The sequence below is a fragment of the Trachemys scripta genome, chromosome 1, assembly GCF_013100865.1.
Source record: "Trachemys scripta elegans isolate TJP31775 chromosome 1, CAS_Tse_1.0, whole genome shotgun sequence".
Classification (NCBI taxonomy): domain Eukaryota; kingdom Metazoa; phylum Chordata; order Testudines; family Emydidae; genus Trachemys; species Trachemys scripta.
Genome location: NC_048298.1, coordinates 13,146,427 through 13,173,600, shown reverse-complemented (window position 1 = coordinate 13,173,600; position 27,174 = coordinate 13,146,427). Strand labels below are relative to the sequence as shown.

General features: G+C 43.3%; 1 protein-coding gene across 14 annotated transcripts in view; it reads right to left on the bottom strand.

Annotated features, from left to right (window-relative positions):
* Window positions 1–27,174, bottom strand: part of CELF2 (CUGBP Elav-like family member 2) — a 673,014-nt gene that overhangs the window by 93,826 nt on the left and 552,014 nt on the right. For all 14 annotated transcript variants that reach the window (XM_034764756.1, XM_034764676.1, XM_034764660.1 and 11 more), the window contains one exon: window positions 15,298–15,380. In XM_034764756.1, coding sequence (XP_034620647.1) covers window positions 15,298–15,380 — 83 coding nt within the window. The remainder of the gene's footprint in view (window positions 1–15,297; window positions 15,381–27,174) is intronic.

The window sequence follows — 27,174 nt, the reverse complement described above, 5'->3', positions numbered from 1 at the left end:
TCAGATACCTCCACACACCCTGTGTTAACCAAGTCTGCCTATAAGGGAGACTTCCTGGGGAGGAGGGAAATAAAGGGACCATGGAAGAAGCAGGGGTAGTAGTGATTTGGCAAAATGCTGCCAATATTGTAGCTATGATTCAAGAGCACCAGGCTCTACCGAGATGTACCTTCAGGGAAAGGTATACGTTAGTTACCATGCATCTGAAGAAGTGAGGTTTATATAATGAATTTGTAAGCTGTAGAATATTCTCTATATTAACTGCGGTAACCAACAATGACTAAAAAAGGTCTGTTTCAAAGCCCACTGAAGTCAGTGGAAAGACTCATATTGGCTTCAGTGGGTTTCCCTGATTAGAGAAGCATCGTTTAGTGGTTGGAGGAAGGACTCAAGGTTCCCAGCACTGGCTTGTTTATGTAAGTCGCTTTTTCCTCACTTTACCCATCTGTAAAAGGAGTCTAATATGTTGCTACCACACTGGTGTGTTGTCAGGCTCAATCAATTAATATGTGTAATATGTTCATAAGAAATATCTTCCATTCACAAGTCCATAAACCAGGTTCTTTGTTCTGTATCTATACAACACCCAACACAAAGGTCCCCAGGTCCATGACTGGGGCTCCTAGATGTTAATGCCATACGAATAAATAAAAGCATTAATATATCCATATATGTGAATAGGGTTGGTGCACAACAAATATAGTCCCTGTCACAGTGCATAACATCATTATGTTCTATTAAGAACATATGGAACAAGCCAAGAGCTCATTTCAACAAGTTGTTTCTTTTATACGAGAACATTGACACTGCTGAAATTCAATGACTTTTGGAGGTTTTCCAAGTCAGTCATCTGTAACACACTATATTCCGTTTTTTAAAATTCAATTAACTTGAGTGACTTAAAATAATGCTGCGCTTTAAAATAAATGCATATCAAATTGAGATATATATTGAATGGTAAATACCATATGTCTCTCCAAACGATAGCTTGCATTTCTTTTGGTAAATATTCCTGACATCTTATTAAGCGTCTTGTAATCTACCTTGGATAAAGATACTAAATACATGAGCACTGGTTTAAAGCTAACCTGCTAAATTAACAATTATTTTAGTCAGCTGACCCCTGATGTAAAGGAGTAGTGTGGTCAAACCATCTGCAGACCTGAACTGAAATTCGTATTCTAATGATCCCTTCCACAGTTTACCTTCCGCATCCTGCAGGTCTGCCAGCCACATTTATAAATTAGCATTTAATACTTTGTCTTCTTTAAAAATTATAACCTCATGCCCCCCATCCCCAGTCTGGTGGTTTTAGAAATGGCAACTTCATTTCATAATGTACGCTCCTGTTCATTGGATCCCCTCACTCCTTTCCACCAACCCATGTTGCTGTGACTTTGGGACATATGCAAGTCTGATAGAAGTACCTCCCCTTCCTTAACTTCGCTTTGACATTTTCCCTTCATAATCATCTGCAAACAAAAATGATTAACTGTCTTTTCTTCAGACAAATGAGCCTTTACAAAACCCATTCAATCCTAAAAATAATATCAAGTTGGATTCTACATCTTGTTTGGAATAATGCCTTGGGGCTACTTTGTATTATCCGGGCTTAAAAAACAAACCCATTGAAACATCTGAGCAAAACACCAGATATTGTTTTAACAGTGATATTTATTCATCTCGTGTGTGGCAGCAATAACTTTTGTTGACATTTTGCCAATTGAAGTTTGCACTCCAATATTTTCTTCCTTCGTCACACTACTACGGCACCATCCATCCAAAGATCACAGAGCGCTTCACTAATCATCGACTGAGCCCCACAGTTCGAGGTATGGTATATAATCATCCATACTTCTGAAGAAAATGAAAATGAAGCACAATGAGGTGATGGCCAAGGTAATACAGTGAGTCATTGCCAAAGCATGAATTAGAACCCACGGCACCATTGCTCTGCCTATCTATGGTACCTATACAGCCCCTATCACCTTAGTATATAAATCCTTCACCATCTTTAATATATTGGTATTTAATGTATGAGGTAGAGTAGTGTAATTATCCCCATTTTACACATGGGGACTTGCGACACAGAGAGACTTGTATGTCTACACTGCACGGTAAGCCCAGGTCTGTGGGACCTGGGCTTGTGGACTTGGTGTTAGCAAGCCCATGCTTGGGTGTCCACACTGCATGGTAAATCGGGATTTATAATTGCTTGGCCTGCGTCTCACAGCCATGCTAATGCACCCAGACCTTCTGACTCAGGTCTGTGGTTTGATCTGCATCTACTCTGCAGAATGAGAAGGTTTGGACCCAAGTCACAGTAGGACTTGGACTCAGATCAACCCCACCTAGCAGTGTCCTAGGACCTCGGTGCTTGCTGACTCAAGTCAGAATGATTTGTGTGTGGACAGAAGGGCACTTGGGCTTAGTAAGCAGTGTAGCTCTACCCTCAGTGACTTGCCCAAGATCATACAGCTAACCAGTGGCAGAGCAGGGATGTGAACCCAGGTCTCTCAAATCTCAGAATCAGTGGGTCATCATTCCTACAATGACAGGTTTCAGAGTAGCAGCCGTGTTAGTCTGTATCCGCAAAAAGAAGAACAGGAGTACTTGTGGCACCTTAGAGACTAACAAATTGAAGTGGGCTGTAGTCCACGAAAGCTTATGCTCTAATAAATTTGTTAGTCTCTAAGGTGCCACAAGTACTCCCATTCCTACAATAACTATCACCACAAGGGCACCAGGCCTCCTTACTGCCTTGGGTAAAGTTTTCAAAGGTGCTTAAGTGACTTAGAATCCCAAGTCCCATTTCCAAAAGTGACTTAAGTACTTAGGAGCCTAAGTCTTATTGCATGCCACTCAGGTGCTTTGAAACTGTACCCTGTCACTCTCTCCTCATGGCTATTATCTGTACCCGTTTGTGGATTCATTTCATTTTCTCCTCACTAGCTAGTTTGCATCCCTTTACCATAAAGAATACTAGCACCACGTGAGGAGAAGTGTCTCACAGAAAGGAAAAATACTGAACTTCACTAGAATCCAGAGACGAACAATTAAATGACTACAGGGTTGCGGTATGCAGTTGTGTGCATGCGCACTGCGATATCCTTATGTGCCACTTTCAGATGTGTACACAACTGCCTGTTTTGCATGAAGAAAAGCACAACTCCCGAGTAAAACCAGGAAACTTAGGTCATAACACCACCCCCTAATTTTTTATTCTCAAGTTCCGACCAGCCTTTCAGGCTTTGGCCTGCATTCCAAATCAACGGCAAGGCTGCTGTTTTCAATGAAGACATTTTTGAATCATCTGAGTGCAAAAGAACCATGTTCTTGGATGGAAAACAGGGCTGGAGCAAAGCAATACAGGGGCCCCAGGCATACCATAATATAGGCCCCCCCACACGTCTCTGCTCCTGTAGCCCCCCAGAACGGCAGCAGAATGCAGTCCCTATGTCCTCCCCAGGAGTGGCAGTACTTATTCCAGCAGCAAGGCATATACACTTGAGTGAGTGGGACAAATCTGCTTGAAATAAAATTATTCTACTTAACTGCCAGGGGGCAAATTTGTCACATACACATGGGAGAAAGAAGAAGGGCAACATGCAGCGTTAGCTATGGATAGTCTTAACTCAGGAAGTTCCTTCAAGAGGAAATGTAGCCAAACTCCAAACCTGCAGACAGTGGAACTTTCTGTGCCTGCGTCCTGTAGATAACTAACTGCTTGGTTTGCAAATAACGCGGGGGGGGGGGGGGGGGCAAGTAGATGAACAATAAGGGGTCACAAGAGAGGCGGATATATGTAGCTTGCTAACTATGTATGGTAATGATAGCAAATTTTGGCCAAATATGGAGCAATAAATTATCATAGTCAACTGCATACAATGCTTTGGTGTAAGTGTTTTCGGGGTTCTTGCTGACTTATGAGCTTGAACCCAATTGTAATTGAAATAAATGGCTCGCCCCTCCCGGGGCTCCTTGCTTGATTAGTTGTGTCCGTCTCTCCTTATTCCTCAGCTGGAACGGACAGAAATTTCTACGACATGCTGCTCTCTTCTCCTTCCACATGCAGAGTCCTCTGCTGGATAGGTGTTGCGGGGGGCACCCCCATAGCAGTGGCTCTTGGCGCTAACACCCAACTGAGATTAACAGTTCTCCCTTCTCAGAGCTATCATTTCTGGCTCTGTGGACTCAGGAAGAAGATCCCCTACACTGCTTACACTGGGGGTCACGTTTTCAACATTTTCTTTGCAATCATGCTGGCTAAAACCTTATTTTCCCCTTGCTCCTTAAAGGAAAGCAGAGATTCCAGCCTTATCAGGTGACTGCAGGAGTTGAGGCACTATGCACTGTCTTACAGTGCCTAGGCTTTAATCTGGTCCTGAGGAAAACCTCTCTTTCTTATGCTCCGAGTCCACAAAAACAGCTACATTTAATTTTACCAGTTTACCAAAGAGAATTCACTGTCAGGCTAGGAATAACATGAGAATTTTTTGGCCCAAATAAAAGCTTTTTAGAACATCTCCCGCCCCGCCCCCCCCAAGAAAATAGTGACTTCTCTAATGAAAGCTCCTGCTAGGACTTAGAACATTCTTACTGTGACACAAAGATGCCTATCAAGTAGGAGCTTCATTTGACCATATCACTTTGTTTTGCACTTTTCTGCATTAGCACCTTTGTAACTGGCATATGGGGAAATCATGATGCGATTACTGAAGTGCGATATATCCCATACCTCAAGCTGCATCACTGCAAAGATCAAACTAACACTTTAAAATGAACGACAGGTGGCAAAAATGCGAAAGGCAGCAACATTTTAGTAGGGCAAGAAAGTCTACCTCTGGGCTCCCTATTTTTCAGTGACAACACCCCAGATCCAGTTGTCTTCTCCTTCATTTGTGACTTCTCTAAGTCTCGGGGACACAGCCGTCTCCAATCACTCCTTCTGTTTTGCGCTATGGGGTTTCTGATAGACGTTTGTTCATCTTCCCAGCAAACCTTCTGCCTGATTTGCTGTGCAGAATGAAAGGTCACCTTGGACCACTGGCTCACTTAGTCTTCTGTCAGAATGTGAAGTCTATTATCTGACTCAAAACTAAAATTCTAGCTTGTTTTTATAATATTATATATCTTTTAAAACATTCCTACTGGAAGTACTTAATACTTGTATTACAATATAACAGCAAGAACATCTTATATTTAAAGAATATGATCACGATAAGCCTAAAATAGGCAAAAATATAATGTCCATTGAAATGCTTCCTTTCAAATTAGAAAGGAGGGGATGAAGGTTCATAGAAAGTCTTAGTGGTCTTCTGCACTTTTCACTTAGAAAAGGCGAGGAAGAGCTTTGAACCAGGAAGGCATTTCTTTATTCACAATTCCCGTTTCTCCAGGGCAAATCAGTCAACCTTTCTCCCCATTACCAACTGAATACTAAGTCTCCTCCAGATTGCTTAGAAAGTGTTACATGGGCCCCCAAACTACCTTGGAATATGCAAGTTTATAAAACAATTTCAAGGACTAGCCACAGTATTTAGCCGAAAGGGGTTTTGAATGAATGACATGCCAGTGTTTCAAGTCTCCAGACTGGGGTATATTGAAAAACTCAGCTAGGAGTCATGACTAATAGCTCCCACATTCATGCAAATATCGGTTTATCAAGATGTCAGCTGAGACTTTTCTGATCAGCAGGGCTGGGCTATCAACAGCACCTTTCCTCTCAAAGTGTTTTACAAAGTAGGGACTCTGCTATTGACTTTACATGGAAGTTGTTAGGGTACTAGGGTGATGCTTGGTAGTAGAACACTGACAATCAATTGCTTAATAGATAGATAGACAGGAGATGATTAGCCAGATTTGTACTGTTAAACCGTTCTCATTAACCAATAATATGTATTGTATTTGAAAATCTGACTAATAGAGGGCCAACATCAACTCCCCAGCAAGGAACTGCAGATATTTTATTTATGGATTTATCTGTCACCACTGAAGTTACCAAAGTTTCCCTACAATTTTCTGTTATCCTTGCCCGGGATTAAAACAGAATGGGGCCAAATCCTCAGATGGTGTAGATGGGCACAGCTCCATTGAAGCCAATGGCATTATGTCAGTTTATACCAACTGAGGATCTGATCCTTAGATTCTATTTAACACCCCACCATATCCAAATGAGCTTAAGTTTGACTAATTCTCTTGAACTTCAAATACTGTGTCAAAATGAAAGTCATCAATGTTAATACAATACTCTACAATGGCAAAACATTTTGATATTCTAGGAGGACAGGAATGTTACTGCATTCTTAAATGACACACATACACCAGAACACACCTGTAAGATTACATACAATCCACTGTGTAGGTATATAAAGTTACAAACAGCAGCAGCAAAAATGTGTACATTGAGTAGTCAAGTAACCTCATAACCTTCTGTTGTGTAAACCCATTCTCCTACTTCTTTGATGTCTCTCTATCATATCTAATGCACTTTATCTGATCTTACTTTGTGGCAGGAAATGTTCATTTTACATGTCTTTAACATAGGGTTGCCAGGTGACTGGTTTTCAACCGGAATGCTCGGTCGAAAAGGGACCCTCATGGCTCTGGTCAGCATTGCTGATCGGGTCGTTAAGAGTCCAGTCGGCGGTGAACTGGGGCTAAGGCTGGCTCCCTGCCTGCCATGGCGCTGCACAGCTCCCGGAAGCAGTGGCATGCCCCCGCTCCAGCTCCTACACATAGGGGTAGCCTGCGGCCCCCGTACATTGCCCCTGCACCAAGCATCGGCTCCGCAGCATCCACTGGTTGGGAACCATGGCCAATGAGAGCAGTGGGGGCAACGCCTGTGTTCGGGGAAGCACGCAGAGCCCCCTGGCTGCGCCTCTGCATAGGAGCCAGAAGGGGGACATGCCATTGCTTCCAAGAGCTGCTTGAGGTAAGTGCCACATGGAGCCTGCACCCCCCACTCCCGTGCCTCAACCCCCTGCCCCAGCCCTGATCCCACTCCTGCCCTCCGAACTCCTCGATTCCAGCACAGAGCCCCCTCCTGCATCCCAAACAACCTCATACCCAGCCCCACTCCAGAGACTGCGCCCCCAGCCAGAGCCCTCACCCACCTCCCAACCCCCTGCCCCAGCCCCAATCCCTCTCCTGTCCTCCTAACCCCTCAGTCCCAGGGGCTTTGATCCTGACTATGCTCCACATATGATATTCCCAAAGACTGAGCCCTCTGATTTGCCTGAAAAATGTGTTCTGACTTTTTCTTATATACCACACATAACATATAGTATTCGCAAATACTTGTTTCCTTACCTATTCCTTATACAGGAAAACTCACTTATATTTCACTAGACTCTTTCCCTGAGCAAAGACTCTCTGTATTGTGTTTTATGGGGTAGATCCTCAGCTACAGCCAAAGAGCACAGGTCAAAGGATGCTTTGCAAAGGTGGCTTAAAGTTTAACTGGGCTGGGGAGGATATCCCCAGTATAAGCTTGATCTCTGGTGGCATAAAACCAACATCAGGGCTCGGACATTGTTCACCCTCCCTGCAGCCAGGTGTCACATTACTGGCTATGCACTGTCTTGAACCTGCAACTGCTTTGGGCGGGCTGTTTCCCCTGCACAAGGTTAAAGCAGCATCAGGGACACTGCAACTTATATCAGGCCTCCAGAGGTAGAATGAAAACACAGCCAAAGACTGTCGTGGTCCACAGCCATGACCTGCTTTTATCTAACCACTCACTCTTTTGTTTGCCATACTGTCAGCAGGGAGGATGAGTGGCAAAAGAGCCTCTTTGTCAGCTCTATGCTACCAGTGCATCCCCCTTTGCATTGGGGTAATCCTCCTTGGGTCAATAACATTTAGGGACAGATTACACCAGTAGTACTATGCAAAAGGGCCATACCACATGAGCTGGTGTTATAGCTTCATATCTGCAGCATGCATGGCAAACCCTACCAAAAGAAACCAGAATCACGTAATGGAGGAATTATTAATATAAACAAAGCATTTAAATACCTGGCCAATTTACAGTAGTTCTTAAATACCATCTTTTTTTTTTTTTCAACCATATTTATATTTGCATATATGTTGAGTGAGGATTGTGCGTTCAAACAACCAGACCCATTTATTACCACACGAAGTGGAGATGGGAAAAAACTATTCAGTCATCTAGACTGTCCTCAAGCCAATGCAGGATTATTCCCTACAGTATGATTTCTAACATTTTCCCAACCCAGGTACCTCTAAGGGCTTTTGTCTCATTTCCTTCGGAAGACTGAACAGATCCCATTTTTCCCCCAATTTCTAAATTTTCCTTCATGTAGTTTTATCCATATTTTATCATTTTATCCTCCCCTCTATGCATGATCAAAATAAATTCCTGTCCCTCTCTCTTGCCCTTACAGAAATCAACACACCATCTACACCTAGGCTGCTGTGAATGCTGGAGTTGCTGTCCCCCACAACAGCATTTTACCACTTTGTTTTTAACACAGTCTTTGACGTAAACACACCATACAATATTCCAGCACATTTTCCTCGGAGGTATTGTCATGATTTGGTCACAAAATAACGTTAGTTGCTGTCTAGTGGATACCCACTCGAGCGATGGTCTAGAACACAAACACAAGCTACTTTCAGTCATTAAGATCATTGACACTTGAATGAAAATATATAAGGCATCGCATACCTTGACATTCTACATGAAGCTGTAATCCCATTGAGGGTTTCTAGTAACAGTGAGAACCACTAGAGTGTTTTGTTTATGTCCACAAGTGGAATTACTACCTTCATTTATCTACATTTTGGAGGTATTTTTTTTTAAATCATGATTAAAAACATCTCTCTTCTCCTGCTTAATGTCTTATCTTCTCCCCAATCTCATCTCCTATATCTCAGGTTCTGTAGTCCTGAATCAATAATAAGGATGTACACATGCTTTTAAAAGATCATTACAGACTCCCAAGTATTATTCCTTTCCTTGCAAAGCTTCTTTTTGCCCTATAAGAGTATTTTCCACCCAGTGAAACAGGCACCTATTTTTGCTGTAACTGGTGAGGGGTGGAGGGGGGGTGGCCGGTGTGTATGACAGAGGTAGATCTGCTTGTAAGATTCTCTGGCAGATTGTAAATTCTACTCGCAAATTGTTCTCTCAGAAGAAAAGTTGCTTCCCCCACCCACCATGATTAGAGATGGTACATCTCTGAGATACAGTGGAGCAAGAGCTGGGATTGATTGCAGGCTGGTTTAATGCCACTCCTAATGACAACTTGTGAAGATTAGGAAGTTGTCAGAATCCGATATCAGCAAAGGCATGGGATTGCTTTGTGAAGTCAGTTTGAATTAATTAATGGGTAGCTTCCCTTTGATATCACTTTGATATTTGGCTGTAGCTGGATAAAAATCAACCACAAAGGAAACTTCATTGTGTTTATCATTGCTTAGGACTCTGTTTAGCCAACTGTTTTCTATATCCAGTGGTTGCCTTTTTAATTGTCCTGGCATTGTGCACGAGAAACAGGCTTTTCTTAATAAATGGAGTTGTGGTGACATGCTTTTCCATGACTGCTCCTCTCCACTGCTGAAAATACTTACAGCATGCATCCTGGGAGCAAAGTCATTAAGAGATTCCAGCAGCGCTGCACGTGAAACGATGTACAGCTCCAGAATAAGACAAACGCCAGACTTGGCATTCAAATATATCCTCGTATTTCTATGTAGTGATAATGAGACTTGCATATTGACAACATAGCATATTGGGCTGGATCCTCTGCGTGTGCAAAATGGAGTTGTTTACAACAGAGCTACACTGGTTTATGTCTACTGATTATCTAGATCCATCACCAAAACACTGAACTAAGCAATATTCCGTTACGTCCCCGAGTTGTTCTGAAACCTCAGATCTCCAGAAGTAAATCTAGCTATATCCTCGGCTATGTTTTTGGGATGGGCACCCACAACACAGCCTTCTTATAGCTGGCAGGCCAACGCTGACATTTCTTTCAGATTTTCCTTTATCTGAAGGTTTTGGATGTCTACAGAGACCATCCTATAAACAGGGTTGTACTGCAGACAGACCCTTTCATCCAGAAAAATCATAAAAAGGGCTTTATAGATGGCATATGACATATAAGGATCACTTGACCGCCACTGAAGTATAGCAGGGTCGCCAAACTCTGGGTGGAATGTAGCAGTCGTTCAGCACTAGCAACATTACGCAAAGGTTTTTATCAGTGGAAGTGAAAATTAAATTCTCCTACTGAATTTGGAGAGGGACTATTTCAGTAGGCATACCAGAATTACCCAAATTGTAATTTAAAGCAGGCGCTCGGATTAATACCCTTGCTTTTTTCAGAATGTGCTATCTTTAAAGTGGGACCTACTAAGTGGGCGTGATCTAGGTTTTACTTCTTAGCCAGTGTATGGCATCTTCAAACAGCACTGTGCTCCTAGTAGCCTGCTGTAGCACTGGTTCATTACGGGTTCAGATGGGAGAGTGCCAGCTACTGAATCACTAACACTACTAACATGCAGCACCCTGGATTGCCCCGGGAGGTCTCCCTCACAAGTAATAATCGGACCGTATTTTATGAGATCTGATGAGTGTACAGGGCACAGTGTCACAGCCAACGACCATATAGGACGGGGTGGGCAAACTTTTTGGCCCAAGGGCCACATCTGGGTATGGAAATTGTATGGCGGGCCATGAATGCTCATGAAACTGGGGGTTGGGGTGTGGGAGGGGGTGCAGGCTCTGGGGTGGGGCCAGAAATTAGGAGTTCAGGGTGTGGGAAGGAGCTCAGGACTGGGGCAGGGGGTTGGGGTGCGGGGGGGGGGGGTGAGGGCTCCAGATAGGGTTGTGGGCTCTGGGGTGGGACTGGGAATGAGGGATTGGGAGTACAGGAGGGTGCTCTGGGCTGGGGCCAAGGGGCTCAGAGGGCAGGAGGGGGATCAGGGCTAGGGCAGAGGGTTAGGGTGCAGGAGGCGGTCAGGGGTGCAGGCTCCTGGTGGCGCTTACCTCAAGCGTTCCCCGAAGCAGCGGCATGTCCCTCCTCAGTTCCTACGCATAGGGGCAGCCAGGGAGCTCCGCATGCTGCCCCATCTACAGGTGCTGTCCCTGCAGTTCCTATTGGCTGCAGTTCCTGGCCAATGGGAGCTGCAGCGGCGGCGCTAGGGGCACGGGCAGTGTGTGGAGCCCCTGGCTGCCCCTACACATAGGAGCCAGAGGAGGGACATACCGCTGCTTCCATGAGCTGCGCGGAGCCATGGCATGGAGCAGGGCAAGTCCCGGATCCCGCTCCCCAGTGGGAGCTTGAGGGCCAGATTAAAACATCTGAAGGGCTGGATGTGGCCCCCAGGCCGGAGTTTGCCCACCCCGATATAGGAGATGGGCATGATATAGGGGAACCCTTTGAAATAAGGCAAATTGCCTGGCAGACCTGGTCACAATGACAAAAGTGTGTTGCACATACAGTATAAAACCCCATTTGCAGTCTGGGGATGTGGCTGTGACCACTAGGCCATGCTTCCCAACCAGACCCCGAGCGGGGACCATTACAGGGCCTAACAGACACTGCTACCAAAGTTCTCCGATCAGACGTACAGGGACGCAAGCATGCCTACAGTGGAGCACCTATAGGGACACTACTCGAAGAAGGAGGTTTTCTACTTTTTTTTTAAACCAACACTTCCACATAGAAATAAATAACTTAAAAGTAATTAGAATTTTATAAATTGCATCCATTATGGTCTTGCTCCATGAACTAGACTAGTTTGTGATATAATTTCTAATATAACATTCATTCAGAAGTTCAGATTCATTGTTTAGAAGACCCAAATACTATTAGCAATGTTGACATCAAGACAGAGTAAGCAACAGAGGAGTTTATCTGTTTTGCTGATATGCACACTATATCAACTTCAGCTTGTATTCCCTTGACACTGCTTTTTGTTCTCCGTCAAGAGAAGATACTATCCTGTAAATGGTACCTAAATACCTAAAAACACAAGTTTATTTGGATGATAAAAACTCCATTATATGACAAGGATTTTCATAGCTAAAGGAAAAATGATACTAATCAAGAGTGGAAAGAAGCTATTGGATCCTGGCTTATGCTGAAAATGTTTGACACAATTATAGATATATAAAAGCTTTTACATGATTGTATCCTCCTGAATATGATTAAAACCAGAAAAGCCTGGAGAAGTCAGCTGGTGCTATGTTCTTCTTCAGCTTCCTTTTTTGTTGTTGTTGTTAAAAAAAGTCTTGGAATACATCATTAACTTATTAATTTCATAATACAAAGGAAATTTGGTTAAAATAGTGTTGCTGCAACTTTAAATTACAGAACTAGCTTGGTATTTAATGAGAGATTTAGCACAGCGGGGTTTCTGTTAAATTAAGTTGTGCCTTCACATCACAGTGGGAAAACAGGTGTATATTGGTTTAGAATTATGGAAATGTTGACTAATTCCAAGGCTTGTAATCAAACAGCAAGGCACCCTGCAATATTTTCTTCCAAGAATCTGCATTAATCATTTATGTCTGGTCCCATTTTCTTCATGTCCACTAAAAGGCTGAAACTCAAAGGAATACATACAACATCAATTTTTTCATCTCTCTGCTAAGGATGAGGTTTATCAGCTAAAAACTATAATAAAAAGAGCGGAGTACAGCGCATTGCCAAGATAAGTTGAAATGGATAGTGGAACATACAGCAAATGAATGTAAAACAAAGGCCAAGCATTAAGAAGCTTTTCTGGTTTTCATATGGGGCCCAATACAAAACCCACTGAAGTTGATCCGAGTCTTTCCATTGTGGCCTTTGGATCAGGCCCTCATTTAGAGGATGAGACGTAGGAAGCACAAAAGCAATTCAATTAATCCAAGAACCTAGAGATCCTTTTGGTTGCAGGAGATGTCTTTTACTACTGAACCACACACAAACAAAATCTAGTATTACAATGAAGCAGGATGAGGACGATGTCAAGCACATACTGGTCCCAATTCTCCCCTGGTGCAAATCCAGTTTGGTGCCCAATGGCAATGGGAGATGGTTTCTGTTTGTGCAGAAAGAGATTAGGTGCATGTTCAGCCATGAAATCTGTATGCTGATTCCTTCACATTCTGTAGAAACTGCTCATGTAGCCTGATCCAAAGACACTGACGTTAATGAGATTTTTTTCATAATCTTCAGTGGGGGCTAGATCCGGCCTGCAGTGAAACTGGGCTGGATCTCCAATTAAAGGGAAGTAGAATCCAATGTTCTCAGTATGCAAATTGCAGCTCCAGACACAGTGAATCTTACTGACTTACAATGAATTTGTTTTGTGAAAACACTGCTTCAGTGTAACGAGGTGCTACAACCTCTATAAAATATTAGCATGCAGTGGATACAGAATATAGTAGAATAATATGTGCATTCAACACTGGTGATGGAGCTATTCTTGGATTATTCTATTTTCATTTAAGAATTAGGTGCAACTTGAAAGTAAAATCCAGTCTTGCCCCAGCACTTAGAATCATGTGATTATGTGATAGTCTCACCTTTCATTTAAAAAAAAAGATAAGTTTCTAACACTAAAAACTGCAGAGAAAAACTTGGAAGCGTGACCCCTAAAGGTTGAAAAAGTAGAAGACAAAATTAAAAAAAGAACCCAAAATCTATTGTTTGAAAAATGTTTGTGATTTCTGAGCCAGTCTGATGTTCTTTGAATGCTTGGCAACACTGGTAAAAAACAGTCCAGACAACAACCCCACAATGACTGGTTACAAAGAAGTGGGAGATGGAAACTGCAGCATTTGGCTACTGGCCCAAGTAAGGAGCCGTGCAGAGCTGAACCACACATGAGGAGCTCCATTTAGGGCATATTCTGGGCTTCCTCAAAAGCTGGGAGTGCAACTTTGACAGCCCTTCAGTGGGCTGCACAGAGAGAAAGAGGGCTTGACGGGGCAGTCTTTGGAGTCCTAGAGATGTTATAACAAGCAACAAAGCTTTTCTTTTATTTCCCTGCATCTGGGCTAGAACTTAGAGGACTTTCTAGTGCCCTCTCCCTCAGCAGCTTCCATTTAAAGGAGGATATCCATTCCGCTATTGCAGGACTTGTGCACATTTAGATCATCAGATTGGCTTAAATATTTAGCTGTGACACCCTGAGTAAGTTTTCCAGACCCGGAGAAGAGCTCTGTGTAAGCTTATCTCTCTCATCATAGAAGTTTGTCCAATAAAAGATATTACCTCACCCATGTTGTTCGCTATAGTTCATTTTCCCTGGTAAATTCCATGACTCTCCCACCTGTACAAGGTGCACCAGCCAGATCCTTATTTTTCAAACACATGGAGTTGAATTCACATGCAGCACATGGGAGCTAAAGAAGATTTTTTTTGGCCATGTATCTGCTAGATCAAGTGGTGTGGAACCTATACTTATCAACAAGAGCTATATTTTTACTGTGCCTTTTGTCTTCACTTCTGTTTGGAACCTTATACTGCAAACAGGTACTTGGGTTTTTTATTCCACATATGACCAATACTCAGCTGGATCCAACAGAATGATGTAAAATATTAAATTGACTGATTGTTTAACTCCAAAGATTTGTGGCTATCAAGTTACTACCTTGAAATGTGATGATGATGACTGTAATTTAGAATTTAAAGATTACTTATTACATATTACACACATAAGCAACTGATCACTAGTACAACTGTATCTATAATAACTGTCAGCGTAATGTGTTAGTGGTTACCAGATTGCTGAAAAACAAAACAAAATGGGAGAACATTTTGAATACAATTACATTATAATATTTTCTAATGTACATCAGTACACAGCCATCAAAGTAACTGCTGCGTATTGTTTAGAAACCATTATGCCTATGCTAGCTACATTTTGTCCTTTTCCACCCTTCCCCCTCAAAAAAACAAAACAAAACCAGACACTTAGGAAAAAAAGAAATCCTGGTGTGTGAGGTTTTGTTTTCCTATTTGCCTTTCCTCCCCCCGCCAAAAAATCTGAATCCACCTTACACTTCAGTAGCTGCTGCTACCCAGCAGGGATCACTATTATTTCCAGCCAGGGGACATTCTATATAAGAGCACTTTTCTTCCAAGCTAATGCCATCACTATTAGACTGGCCAATTGGCATGGCTACTGAACGTGAACTATCAGGTCAGCAACCCTCCTTCGAAAAGACCAAAGTCATTTCTGGCTCTAAGAGCCTATAACTAGCATCTTCAGAAAAGCGGCTATTTTGTAGCCATAAAGTGATTAGGTTCAAAAAGAAAATGTACTCACCCCAGGTAAAGTTTTAATATTGTGCAGTGCATTCTGTGCCTCAAGTGCAGCTTTTCTTGTATAAAATGTTACGAAACAACAACCTAAAGAGAGAAATGAAAAGAAATTACCGACAATAGTTTGCGAGACTACAATAGGGGGAAAAAATGATTGAATGATGCATTATGAAGGCTGAAAATGTGAAGTATAATGAGACTGCATGAATGCCATGAATCAAAGAAAACTTGTATTGTTTAAAATAAAATAATAAAAAGCCACCCCCACATGTTGTATCTATAGCACGCCTAAACCCTTAGCAGGCTGTAACCACTTTGAAATTAAGTTAACCAAAATTCAAGCGACCCCATAGCGTATTTTGTATAGGGTCTCCATTAAAGTAAGATTATAAGCAGGTTGAAAGCTCAGAGCCGTAGAAATTTACCAAAGCAACCCAGCTAGAAAAGTGGGCTTAAAAAGCAGGACCTTACTGAAAGAGACATATACAGGAACTAAGCGTTTCTGGTAAACTACAATCATGCTTCCTAAGGAGGGTTGGGGGTGGGGCACTGTGAAACATGTGATTAGAAGTGCCTCAGTTTAGAGAAGGAATTTAATTTTAATTTAATTTAATTTAATTAATGGAGATATCCCATCTCCTAGAACTGGAAGGGACCTTGAAAGGTCATTGAGTCCAGCCCCCTGCCTTCACTAGCAGGACCAAGTACTGATTTGGCCCAGATCCCCAAGTGGCCCCCTCAAGGATTGAACTCACAACCCTGGGTTTAGCAGGCCAGTGCTCAAACCACTGAGGGTATATCTACACTACAGGGGGGAGTCGATTTAAGATACGCAAATTCAGCTACGTGAATAGCGTAGCTGAATTCGACGTATCGCAGCCGACTTACCCCGTTGTGAGGACGGCGGCAAAATCGACCTCTGCGGCTTCCTGTCGACGGCGCTTATTCCCACCTCCGCTGGTGGAGTAAGAGCGCCGATTCGGGGATCGATTGTCGCGTCCCGACGGGACGCGATAAATCGATCCCCGAGAGGTCGATTTCTACCCGCCGATTCAGGCGGGTAGTATAGACCTAGCCTGAGCTATCCCTCCCCCCACCAATTCAATGTGCCTTTTTAGAGACATTGGAGCCTGCTGCTATCTGTGATTGCTGTTTGACAGTCCTTTAGGTGTATCTTTCCCCGGTCTTAGGTACAAGAATGGATTTGTGGGAAAACGTGGCTTAAAACCACCACAGTTCCCTACCCTTTCCCAGGGCTGCGAGTTCTGTGCTGTGCCTCCAAAAGGCAAAGCACAGAATCTCATCCCTGGATTCAATTCCCAGCTCTGCCACAAAACTTCATGTGTGGCCATGAGCTAGCCAGGTAAGTGTTGTGCTTCAGTTCCTCAGCTGAATTTGGATTCGTTTATGTATATATCTTATAGGGATGCATGGCGGGAGGGGGGCTTACAAAATTCTTTGAGATACTAGGATGAAAGGTGCTACTAAAGTGCAAATCATTATTTGTTTAGATCAAAATGCTATATATTTTACTAGAGTTTCAGAAGAGCATCAGCTATAAACAGGCAGTTGCAGAGGGCTCAGAATCCTTTGGGTGGTGAATGAGGACTAGGATGTTGACTGCATCATACCCCCTGCTGCTTACCAAGATGCTGTGACACCCAGTATTCCAGTTTCCATTCAGTCATTCAGCATAGACACAAGTGGTAAGCAGGATGTGGACAGAGGCAGAACAGAATACAACTAGTACAGAATCTTAATTAGTCTAGAAGGAAGGTTGGAATCTTCAGAATACCCCCTCCTGCCACCTCTCCCTTGGTTCAAGCTGCAGATTGTGTTTTGAGTGCTCTCTGGGGCTTTGCAGTTGGGCCAGCTACAAATGTTACCTTTATAACAAGCAAAGGTAATCGTGTTCCCAGCCAGAATACATGGGGGACCTTATCCCCTAACACAGAAATGCACTCACAGGCAATACAATATACTCACACAGGCAGGTAATGCAGACTTATCACAGTCAGGAGAAACACCATGCACAAATGAATGCCAGCAGATCCCCTTAAAATTTCACAGTTTACAAAAGAGCCCATTTGGTAATGATTTCAGTCATTAGTGGGTCATTCAGCAGGATCGTTCAATCAGTCAGCAATTGATTGTTAGCCGCTTGTGCTTTTTATAGGAGTTCAGAGTTTTAAAATCTTCCACTGAGGGCAATCCTTGTGATTTCAGATTATTTTACTCCAGAATTAAACCTGTATTTGTGCCACCAGTCAATAATACAACATAGAAATGCAGCAATGATTTCCCCCCCTATTTTACCAGCCAATTTTACATCACACTGTCAATCAGAGCCTCTTGGGTTAATTTTATTTGTTTAATACCTGGGCTCTCGACCTGGGGGGGTTGCAAACAGATGCCAGGCGGTTCATGATTTCTATGTTACTTCCCATGTTGCTAGATGAGAATGGGGCCCAGCTTAAATCCCAGGTGGAAGGGAAGGGAATCCTGGGGTTATCCAAGTGGGACAGAGTGCTAGGAGCCTACAGCTGACCCAGCATTCTGGTCACTAGGGCTACATCTACACTGCAAAAAAAAACCCCAAGCCTATGGCCATGAATCTCAGAGCCCCGGTCATAGATTCATAGATTATAGGATTATAGGACTGGAAGGGACCTCAAGAGGTCATCGAGTCCAGTCCCCTGCCCGCATGGCAGGACCAAATACTGTCTAGACCATCCCTGATAGACATTTATCTAACCTACTCTTAAATATCTCCAGAGACGGAGATTCCACAACCTCCCTAGGCAATTTGTTCCAGTGTTTAACCACCCTGACAGTTAGGAACTTTTTCCTAATGTCCAACCTAGACCTCCCTTGCTGCAGTTTAAACCCATTGTTTCTGGTTCTATCCTTAGAGGCTAAGGTGAACAAGTTCTCTCCCTCCTCCTTATGACACCCTTTTAGATACAAGGTCAACTGACTTGGGCTTGTGTTACAGGGCCAAAAATAGCAGTGTAGATGTTCAGAGTCGGGCTGGAGCCTGCGATCCGAGACCCTCCCTGGTCATTGGGTTTTAGAGCCCAGGCTCCAGCCTGAACATCTACACTGCTATTTTTAAGCTCATTAGTGCAAGCCCAAGTCAGTTGACCTGGGCACTGAGACTTGCTGCCATGAGTCTTTTCTTGCAGTGTAGACATATTCCACCTCCTGGAGTGGATTTAACTGGGGGATGGATGCTCAGAGAGCAATCATCCCGTCAGCTGGGAACACTAAGGACAGGAAGGCAGGCTGACGGGATGCAGGATCTCAGGACAGTGAGATCTTTCCCTCTCTCTCCCTGGAGGGCGGGTCATGGGGGAAATTTAGGCCATGTCTACACTAGCGAGCTTATAGTGGCGCAGCTGTGCTGCTGTAAGAGCGCTCAGGTAACCGCTCTAAGCTGATGGGAGAGAGCTCTCTTGTTGACATAATTAATCCACCCCCAATGAGCGGTGGTAGTTATGTCAGCGGGAGAGCCTCCCCCACTGACATAGTGCTATCCACGCTGGTGCTTCTGTTGGTGTAACTTATGTCGCTCAGAAGGGTGTTTTTTCGCACCCCTGAGTGACGTAAATTATACCAACAAAAGTGCTAGTTTAGACATAGCCTTACTTCCAATTGCATTTTGCTACATAAAGTTGTACTGGGTGGAGGGGACCCGATCAACACCACACTGGGGCTTATCAACTCAAAAGTATCCAGTCTGTTTGTGGTGGGCCAAAGGGCAGAGAAGGGAGCCTATTACACCAGGTATGGAAAAGTTCGCGACCCTCTAGAGTAGCATACTTGGCATTGGCCCAAAGAGCTTGCATCTGAAAGATGGACACAGCAAGACAGGACATATTGGGAAATTATCATGGGCTTCATGAAAGACAAGTGTTTTTAAGGGTACCTGTAAGAGGAGAGGATAGTGACTTTGCGAACAAAAAATGGGAGAATATAGCAGCGTAAGAGGCAGCACAGAAATGCGTTAGGTAGGACGTCAGATTATATGGTCACAACGGTCCCTTCTGGCCTAAAAAGGATCTAAAAAGGCCCAAAGATGAAATGCTTCAATTACTTACATCTATTTAAACTCATTTATTTTTTTGATTAAAAAAAATCATCTCTAATGGACAACTGAGAAAAGTTGGTGGTAGTTTGGGCAGAACTACCTCAGCTGACAATGATTGGGTCTGAATAGATCTGCTAAAGAGGGTGGGGCTGAAGAGAAAAACAGACTGCCAAAAGTCCACACACTCCCAGAGGAAACTTTACACTTCAGCTTAGGAAATTTTCAAGACGAGTTCACCGATAAGTGGCCCCCAGCTTGAACTGCTGTAGTTCCACAGAGCAGACCTGGATTTGAACATGATTTCAGTGTAAAATTCCTGCATCTCAATGGTACATGAAGGATTGTACCTCAGTACCTAGCTCTGAAGTCAGCTCAGAGTCATGTGTGTTACCTGCAGATATCTAGGGAGGGATTAGACCTATCTAAAAGCAAGAGGGCACTTTGTAAGCCCCTCAAACTGAAACCCTCTGCATCCCAAGTAACTGGAAGCCTGAATGAAAATCCCTCAGGTCAGGGCAACTGTCAAGGTAAGTCCATTCTGGGGCTTGGCAACCTGGAAAGTATCTGATGTGGAAGGTACCATGACTGTCTACTACAGACCAACATTTAAGTAGTTTAACTCTGAGGAAAATCCAGGTGGATTGCATCTTCTTGATTGTAGAGAAACCGAACAATTGCTAATACATGAAAAATAAAAAGAATACTTTCACTACTTTGGTGCAACAGCTGTCTGAGCTCTATTGGGAATAGCTTTTACAGTAACACATGCACTATTGTTTACATACCAAGAAGAGACATTGAATGGAGCACAAAAGTCAACCTTCCCATGTCTGTAATGCCCTGGCTGTGGTGCCAGATGTTTGAACGAACAAAACAAAACTGCCATCACACCAGAAAAAGTACGATGGCAAACAACGAAATAGCCGAGAAATGGAGGACAAAAACTGAGAGAGGAAGCATCTCTATTTCCCCAAACTTCTGAGGGTGAAATGTTCAGATAAGTGCTCCAAAGTATGCAACACCAACACCTCAGCCTCATCAAAACAGGGTCTCTTATGTCAGATGCTTTTTCTTTTTCTTTAAAAGCAAATTTAGTGCTAGAAAAAGACCTCAAGGACCCCAGTTTCTAGGAGTGATAAGGTGGTTCATTCTCCATGACATACTCAATCTCTGGCCTTCGCTGAGGCTGCCAAAGGCACCAACTAGTGCCAATGGTGGAGGCTCTCTGTTTATTAGTAGGGATCTGCTCAGTGAGATTGGAGGGAAACACCTTTCTGCAAATCTAGGTAAACAGGACACCAGCGGAGTATATGGATTTATGTTGTAATGGCTGCATCTTCTGCATTTTTAAATGATAGTTTAAAAGTTTCAGAATATGCAAAATATAGAAAAAAAAGACAGATCCCTAAAATCATAGGGCAAAGATTGGAAAGATTTTGCTGTTTTTCTGTTTGTTTGTTTAACAGCGAAACAAATGCAACTTTCTTCATGCACATTGTTACAGCAGCCAATTCAGAGCCCCAGTCTGGGATTTTCAAAAGCATCTAAGTAGCTTACTCGGCTAACTTTCAGTGAGACTTGTGCGCCTATGTCTGTTAGATACCTTTGAGAATCCCACCTGCACTCCAGTATGTGAAGAAAAAGATGCAGATCTGCTCGAAGATGCCACCAAAGGAGTGGGGGCTTCACTGGACTGCAAGTATCTCAGCAGATGTCCATGGAACATAGTTCAGGGTGATTTTTCAATCACTTCATTATTTTATCACTTTCTCCCAAATCAAACAAAGGCAAATTGCTCAGTGAGGACTATTTACAGGCCTAGTTTCAAACAGCTGAGTAGCCTGGCCTCCTTCACAAAGGAACTGTTTGGAGTTGTGTCTGACATCTTTCACGGCTTCCTTTAATGGCACTGTAATCTATGCAAGAGGCTTAATCACTATAGCGCGACAGGTGATCTCATGACATCTCTTTGCTACGGCAGCTGAAACTCTCTAGGAAAACAGTGCTGCTGGCCCTTTACCATGCACGGACAATCAGTGCAGCTTGGAAGCTGAAAATGACGCCCTTACAGTGTGGAAGTATTGGTGGGAATGAGACTCTAACACACTCAGGCTAACACTACAAACACCATAGTGGCCCAGCTGCAACTATGCTGCTGTAGCGTAGACGTTTCCTCCGCGAGCGGAAGGGGTTTTTCCATTGATGTAGTTTATTGCTGCCTCTCAAAGAGGCGAGTTAGGTCGACGGAAGAAATATTTTGTCAACCTAGCTGCATTTACACTGGGGGGGGGGGTTAAAGTCAACCTAACTATGGAGCTCAGGGCGCAACATTTTTCACAGCCTTAAGTAACATAGCTAGGTCAATCTAATTTTTAAGAGTAGACCAGACCTAAGTAAATTCAGGAGTCCATCACTGCACTTGCTGGACCAGTACTCAAAAAGCCACTCTATGGCTCGATCTGAGTTACAAAAACCATGCATCGGATAGCTCCCTATACTGCGACCAGGGGTGCAGCATTGCAAAGAATAACTCACGTGGTGGAAGTTCCCAATCCAACATCTAGAGCGCAGTTTACAACACCTACCCTCCCTTGATACTGAGGTCATCCTCTGGTAACAGAATCTGGACATCAACCCCTGACATTTGCGCACAAAAGAGAATCACTACACCAGGAATTACATGCTCAAGTGAGGATGGAAATGTCTGTTTAGCTTTTGGTGTGAAAATGCTCTTTTAAGCTCTTGTTTATTCTTCCCCTTTAAACTGAGTTCATAGTTGCCATTCCAGGGTTAATGGGGAGCTATGCCTGTGCAAGAAGAAGGGAAGATAACCCTTAGTTTTTGGCTGGAATTGCAAAATCTGTTTTCTTACAAGGGCTCTGTTGTAATGATTTGGCTCACAGAAAACTAGTGCAGATTTTCCAGGCCCAAACAACTTTTTGGGTTAAAAGGGAAAAAAAATAGAAAAACAACAACATATTTCTTGGACTGATTTTTGAGCTTTTATAGTTTTGAACTGTCCAAAATTGTCAATTTGGAGCTTCACTGTGTTGTGAATATTATCATCTGCTGCCAGCATCTGAACCCTAGCCATAGGATATAGGAATACAAGCGCTTATCAGTGTGTCTTCAAAGCCTGCGAAAACTTAAAAGTATGAAATCTGCTTTACCTTCTAGACTAATAAAATAAACACTTCAAAACAGCTATAATGATTATCTGATGATTGAACTCTATATTCTTTTAGCAAGTAACGGAATCCTAGCAGACGAATTCAATTCAAGATACATTCACATTCAGGACATCAACAAAGTCATCATGTTGTGAATTGAAAATTCCTTTAAAGACTGTGTTTGAATTCTAAGGGGCTACAGATCTAGGGACGGAAGGCCCTGGAAGGCTAAATGAGTGAAGTCCTGCTATATTTCTCTCTTTCTGTGAATGAAGCTCACTTTTGTAAGTGAATTAGCAAGCAGAACAGGTGCTGGCTTCACGCAAGCTTGGAATCTCAATGGGGACACTGGCTTCTTGTCAATCCGGCACAGTTCAAGCTAGATTAAGTCAAAGGAGGGTTTTCTCCAGGAGTTCTGATCTTGATTTCTGACTTCACCTCCCACCACACATTTTAAATATTACATTATGATTTAAAGGGGCTGCATTTATAGGGGTCTCTTGAATTCCAGCTGTTCCTCTGAAGAGTGTAATACGTGCTTCGTGAACCTCGAACAACTTCCTGAGCAGCATGACTTTCAACCAAACACACCATGACCTGCACTTTCATTTTCCAAAAGGCAATTAAGATATCAAAAAATCTTTCCATTAAAGCCACAGAGAAGACCTATTGCTACAGTAATTTAGGTATGTGCTTTGAGAACAGCAACTTTCAACTGCATTAGATGGGAGTTGGGTGGGTGGGTGGGGGAGTTATAAGGAGGCGCTGCATTTATATTGTAATATGGATTATTATGCAGTTAACTAAATTCTAGAGATGATGCCATTCCAATATTCTGAGAGATGCATGTATAACGCCGACAGACCCCCAGTCGTCGCGGGGTAGGATTGAACCTACGGCTTCTGGAGCTTAGTGCATGAGCCTCTACTACATGAGCTAAAAGCCAATTGCCTGTTAGCTAAGACTGTGTAGGAGCAGACTCATTTTATCTCTCTCTTTAAGTGGTCTCAGTGCCACTAGATGGGACAGAACACCACACCTAGTAGGCGTGTGGGTTACACGTGCAAGCCTTGGAGAGTTGCTTTGGTTACTTAATACTGTACCTCTAACCATGCCATACTGAACATAGGGCTTGGCTACACTCGGGGCAGCGCTGTGAAGCGCGAGTGTAGTCGCGCTGTATGTACTCCACCTCTCTGAGGGGAATAACTTGCAGCGGTGCGAGCGAGCGTGCAGCGGTGCGGGCACTGATTACACTGGCACTTTACAGCGCTATACTCGCTGCGCTCAGGGGGGAGTTTTTTCACACCCCTGAGTGCAGCAAGTTGCAGCGCTGTACTGCACCAGTGTAGCCAAAGCCATAGAGGCATGTAAGCGAGGGCTGAAAGGGAAAGATCGGTGATAGAAGCAAAGACCTGCACAGGAAAATAAAACACATTCGGAAGGTGAAATCAAGCTGCGTCTCTGCCGTCACTTAACAGAAAAGGAAAAAAGGAAAGGTCATGGATGCATTATCGCATTATCCCTTAGTACCATGCTATTGCTCTATAATACATTGAGTAACTTGTGTGTAAGATGAGGCCTTTCATTTCAGGGGCAATCAAACAGATAGAATTGCCATATCCTGCAGAAATCAACCCTTTAACGATACCATATTCCAATTAGCTCAGTTTTATAGAGTTCGATATAATTGGCACCCTGATGGAAACCGTATTACCAATCCGGCCACCAGCCAAGAAGCAGAAAAGCCACTCACACTCAATTGTAATGGCAGCAGATCTTACAGTGCTGCCATTTATAATGTTAACATGCTATCTGGAGATGGGGAGTGCTACTATTCCAGCCAGGATGCACCAAATTCAACACTTGTGCTTTCTCTGCTCCCTTTTTTCTTCTGGTTATAACGTCCAGGATAGCGATGCCCTGAACACCCCTTAGCACATTACAGGACCAGTGCACCTGGCCTGTAACAGCCTTGTAAATAGCCAGTGAAAAACAATCCCATGAAGCTCAATTTTTTTCTCTCCATTATGACTGCATTTCTGTTAATTGGCCACAAGTCCTAGTTTCCTGTCATCCTTCAGCTGCACTGGGGAGTTCTTTTGGAGGAGACATTCCTGTACCCTTGTGAATACAAATGCTCTCTAAATGTCCTCTGCCTGGAAAATTGAGGTCTTTTTTTGACCTAGATTAAATCTGCTGCATTTTCAAGCCTTTTGGGAAAGCAACTAAGAACTAATGTGCACTGGTTCATGGGCCACAACACTTCCCCATCCATTATTATGTAAATTCTGACTAAAGTGCGACGCAGATGGAAAAGATATCAAGGACAAAATTGCTGGAATCTGCGTTTTTCTTGCTTTCTGAAATAAGCCTCTTACATTAAACAATTTTAAATGTCTAATGGCTGCAAAAGAAACTGAGGAATTTTAATGTAAATTTTTCATATAGGACAATCATTGCTTTTAGCAGATTCTTGAACTTTCTTGTGGTATGCATAATGAATAGAAAGTTTATGGCCAGTATGCTCGTGCAGCAAGACACCAGGGGTTGCTGTGGGAAGAAAGGGGGAAAGTTTGATTAGATTCAATTTCTGCAACTTGAAAATAACATTTGACATTCGCAGTGGATGGTAATAAGTAAACAAAAGGTTCAGAATTAGATTTTGGATATTGCCAGGCAGGGTGATAAATGCAGCTGTATGGGGACAGTTATCAACTTAAAGGAAAAAAAACAGATTGATAACAGCAGTTTCATGTAATTAATAACTATTCCAAGACTGAAGGCAGCCATCCACTTCCCCATGGGATGTGATCTTAGCAGCACTGTTTGCGGACAGGAGGCTTCCAAGGGGAAAAATAAAACCCCACAAAGTGCTGCAGCAGTGTTGATAATTCAGTAGGCAGCTCTCTACCCTCGAGTCAGTGCAGAACCACTGCCCCTGCCCACTATTAGGAGACAGAATGCTGCTGGAAGCATTCCATGCTTAGGCAATGCGGCTCACCCAAGCTACTACCCTCTCAAATTCCTCCTAGAGACGCACTGCTTTTGCGACACTCACAGAAAGTGAGTCAATAATATTAATTGTTAAAAATCCAAATAATTTCCCACAGTGAATATTGTCTAGTTTGTGTCTGCCCTGTTTAGAATTCTAGCTCTTTGAGGCAAAGAATACTGGTAATTTGGGTCTTAGACAGCACTAAAAATGCCATCAGTGCTTGTAACAGAGAGGAATAATGATCTAGTGATTAAGCCATTGGGCAGGGAATGAGTAGATCTAGGTTCGAGTCCCAACTCTGCCATGGGCAGCCCATGTGATTTTGGGAAAGTCTCTTAATTCTTCTGTGCTTCATTTCCCCATGTGTAAAAATGGGGACAATCATACTTTATTTCTCCCATATTGTATCTGACTTGCTTATTTAGATTGTAAGCTGTTAGAGGCAGGGACTGTCTTTTATTACATGTATGTACAATATGTAGCACAATGAGCCCCTGTGCTTGCTCAAGGCATCTGTGTGCTAGTATAATACAAATAATATTATATAAACACATCATCTTTTGAAGGAGATATAAAACGGAGGCACTGAGCACTGCGGTTATTAAGTATTATATTTCTCTTATTTGTCCTCTCTTTTTCCTTTGTTTCATCCAATGAAATTAATAGGCAGCAAGGACATACTTCTTCACACAAGATACAGCCAACCTCTGGAACTCGTTGCCAAGGGATATTGTATAACTGGGTTAAAAAAAGAACTAGATAAAGTCAGAGAAGATAGATTCATCAATGGCTATTAGCCAAGGTGGCCAGGGACTACGGGTCTCAAACATGGGTCCACAGAACTCTTAGGAGCTAGGAAGCTCCAACCTACCACCTGCTAATAGTTGCTAGGGCAGAAGCTGAAACTATATAGTCCTGGAACCTGACAGACAGCATACTGGGCATCCTGATTGGTCTATCGCTCCTATATAGACCCAACACAGGAACAGGAAGTTGTCCATGCAACTGGGATCCATCCTGCTCTGGACTGTGTGCTTCCTGTTCCCCTGGCTTCACTTCCTGGTATCTTGACCCTGCCTGCCTCCTCCTGCTTGACTCTCAGTTTGCCCTCTGTCCTGTCTTGGACTTTGACCTTCCTGTACCTGACCTGGCCTGCTTTGACCGTTAGGTCAGACCACCCATGTCCTGGTTGTTTCAGCATGTCCCAAAGCCTCTGACTGCCAGATGCTGGCAGTGGATCACTTGATAATTGCCATGTTCTGTTCATTCCCTCTAAAGCGTCTAGCATTGGTCACTGTCAGAAGACAGGATACTGGGCTAAATGGACCATTGGTCTGACTCGGTATGGCCACTCTCATGTTCTCTTTTCTTCTGTCACATCCTCACTCCCAGGCCTCACACTGTGTCCCACCAGTACTGCCATTCCCCTTTCTCTCTAATAGGAGGTCACCTATTCAAGGTTCCCTTTCTATCTGCCCCAGGTAAGAAGTTGGGGGATTCTGTCTCTGAAATGAGTTAAAACCTTCTCAGCCCCTCTGCAGTCACCCTCAGAGGTCGCAAACCTGCCCCCTGCTAAATAAGTCTCTGGAAACTACAGGGAAACTAAGGTTCAGAGTTCAAAAT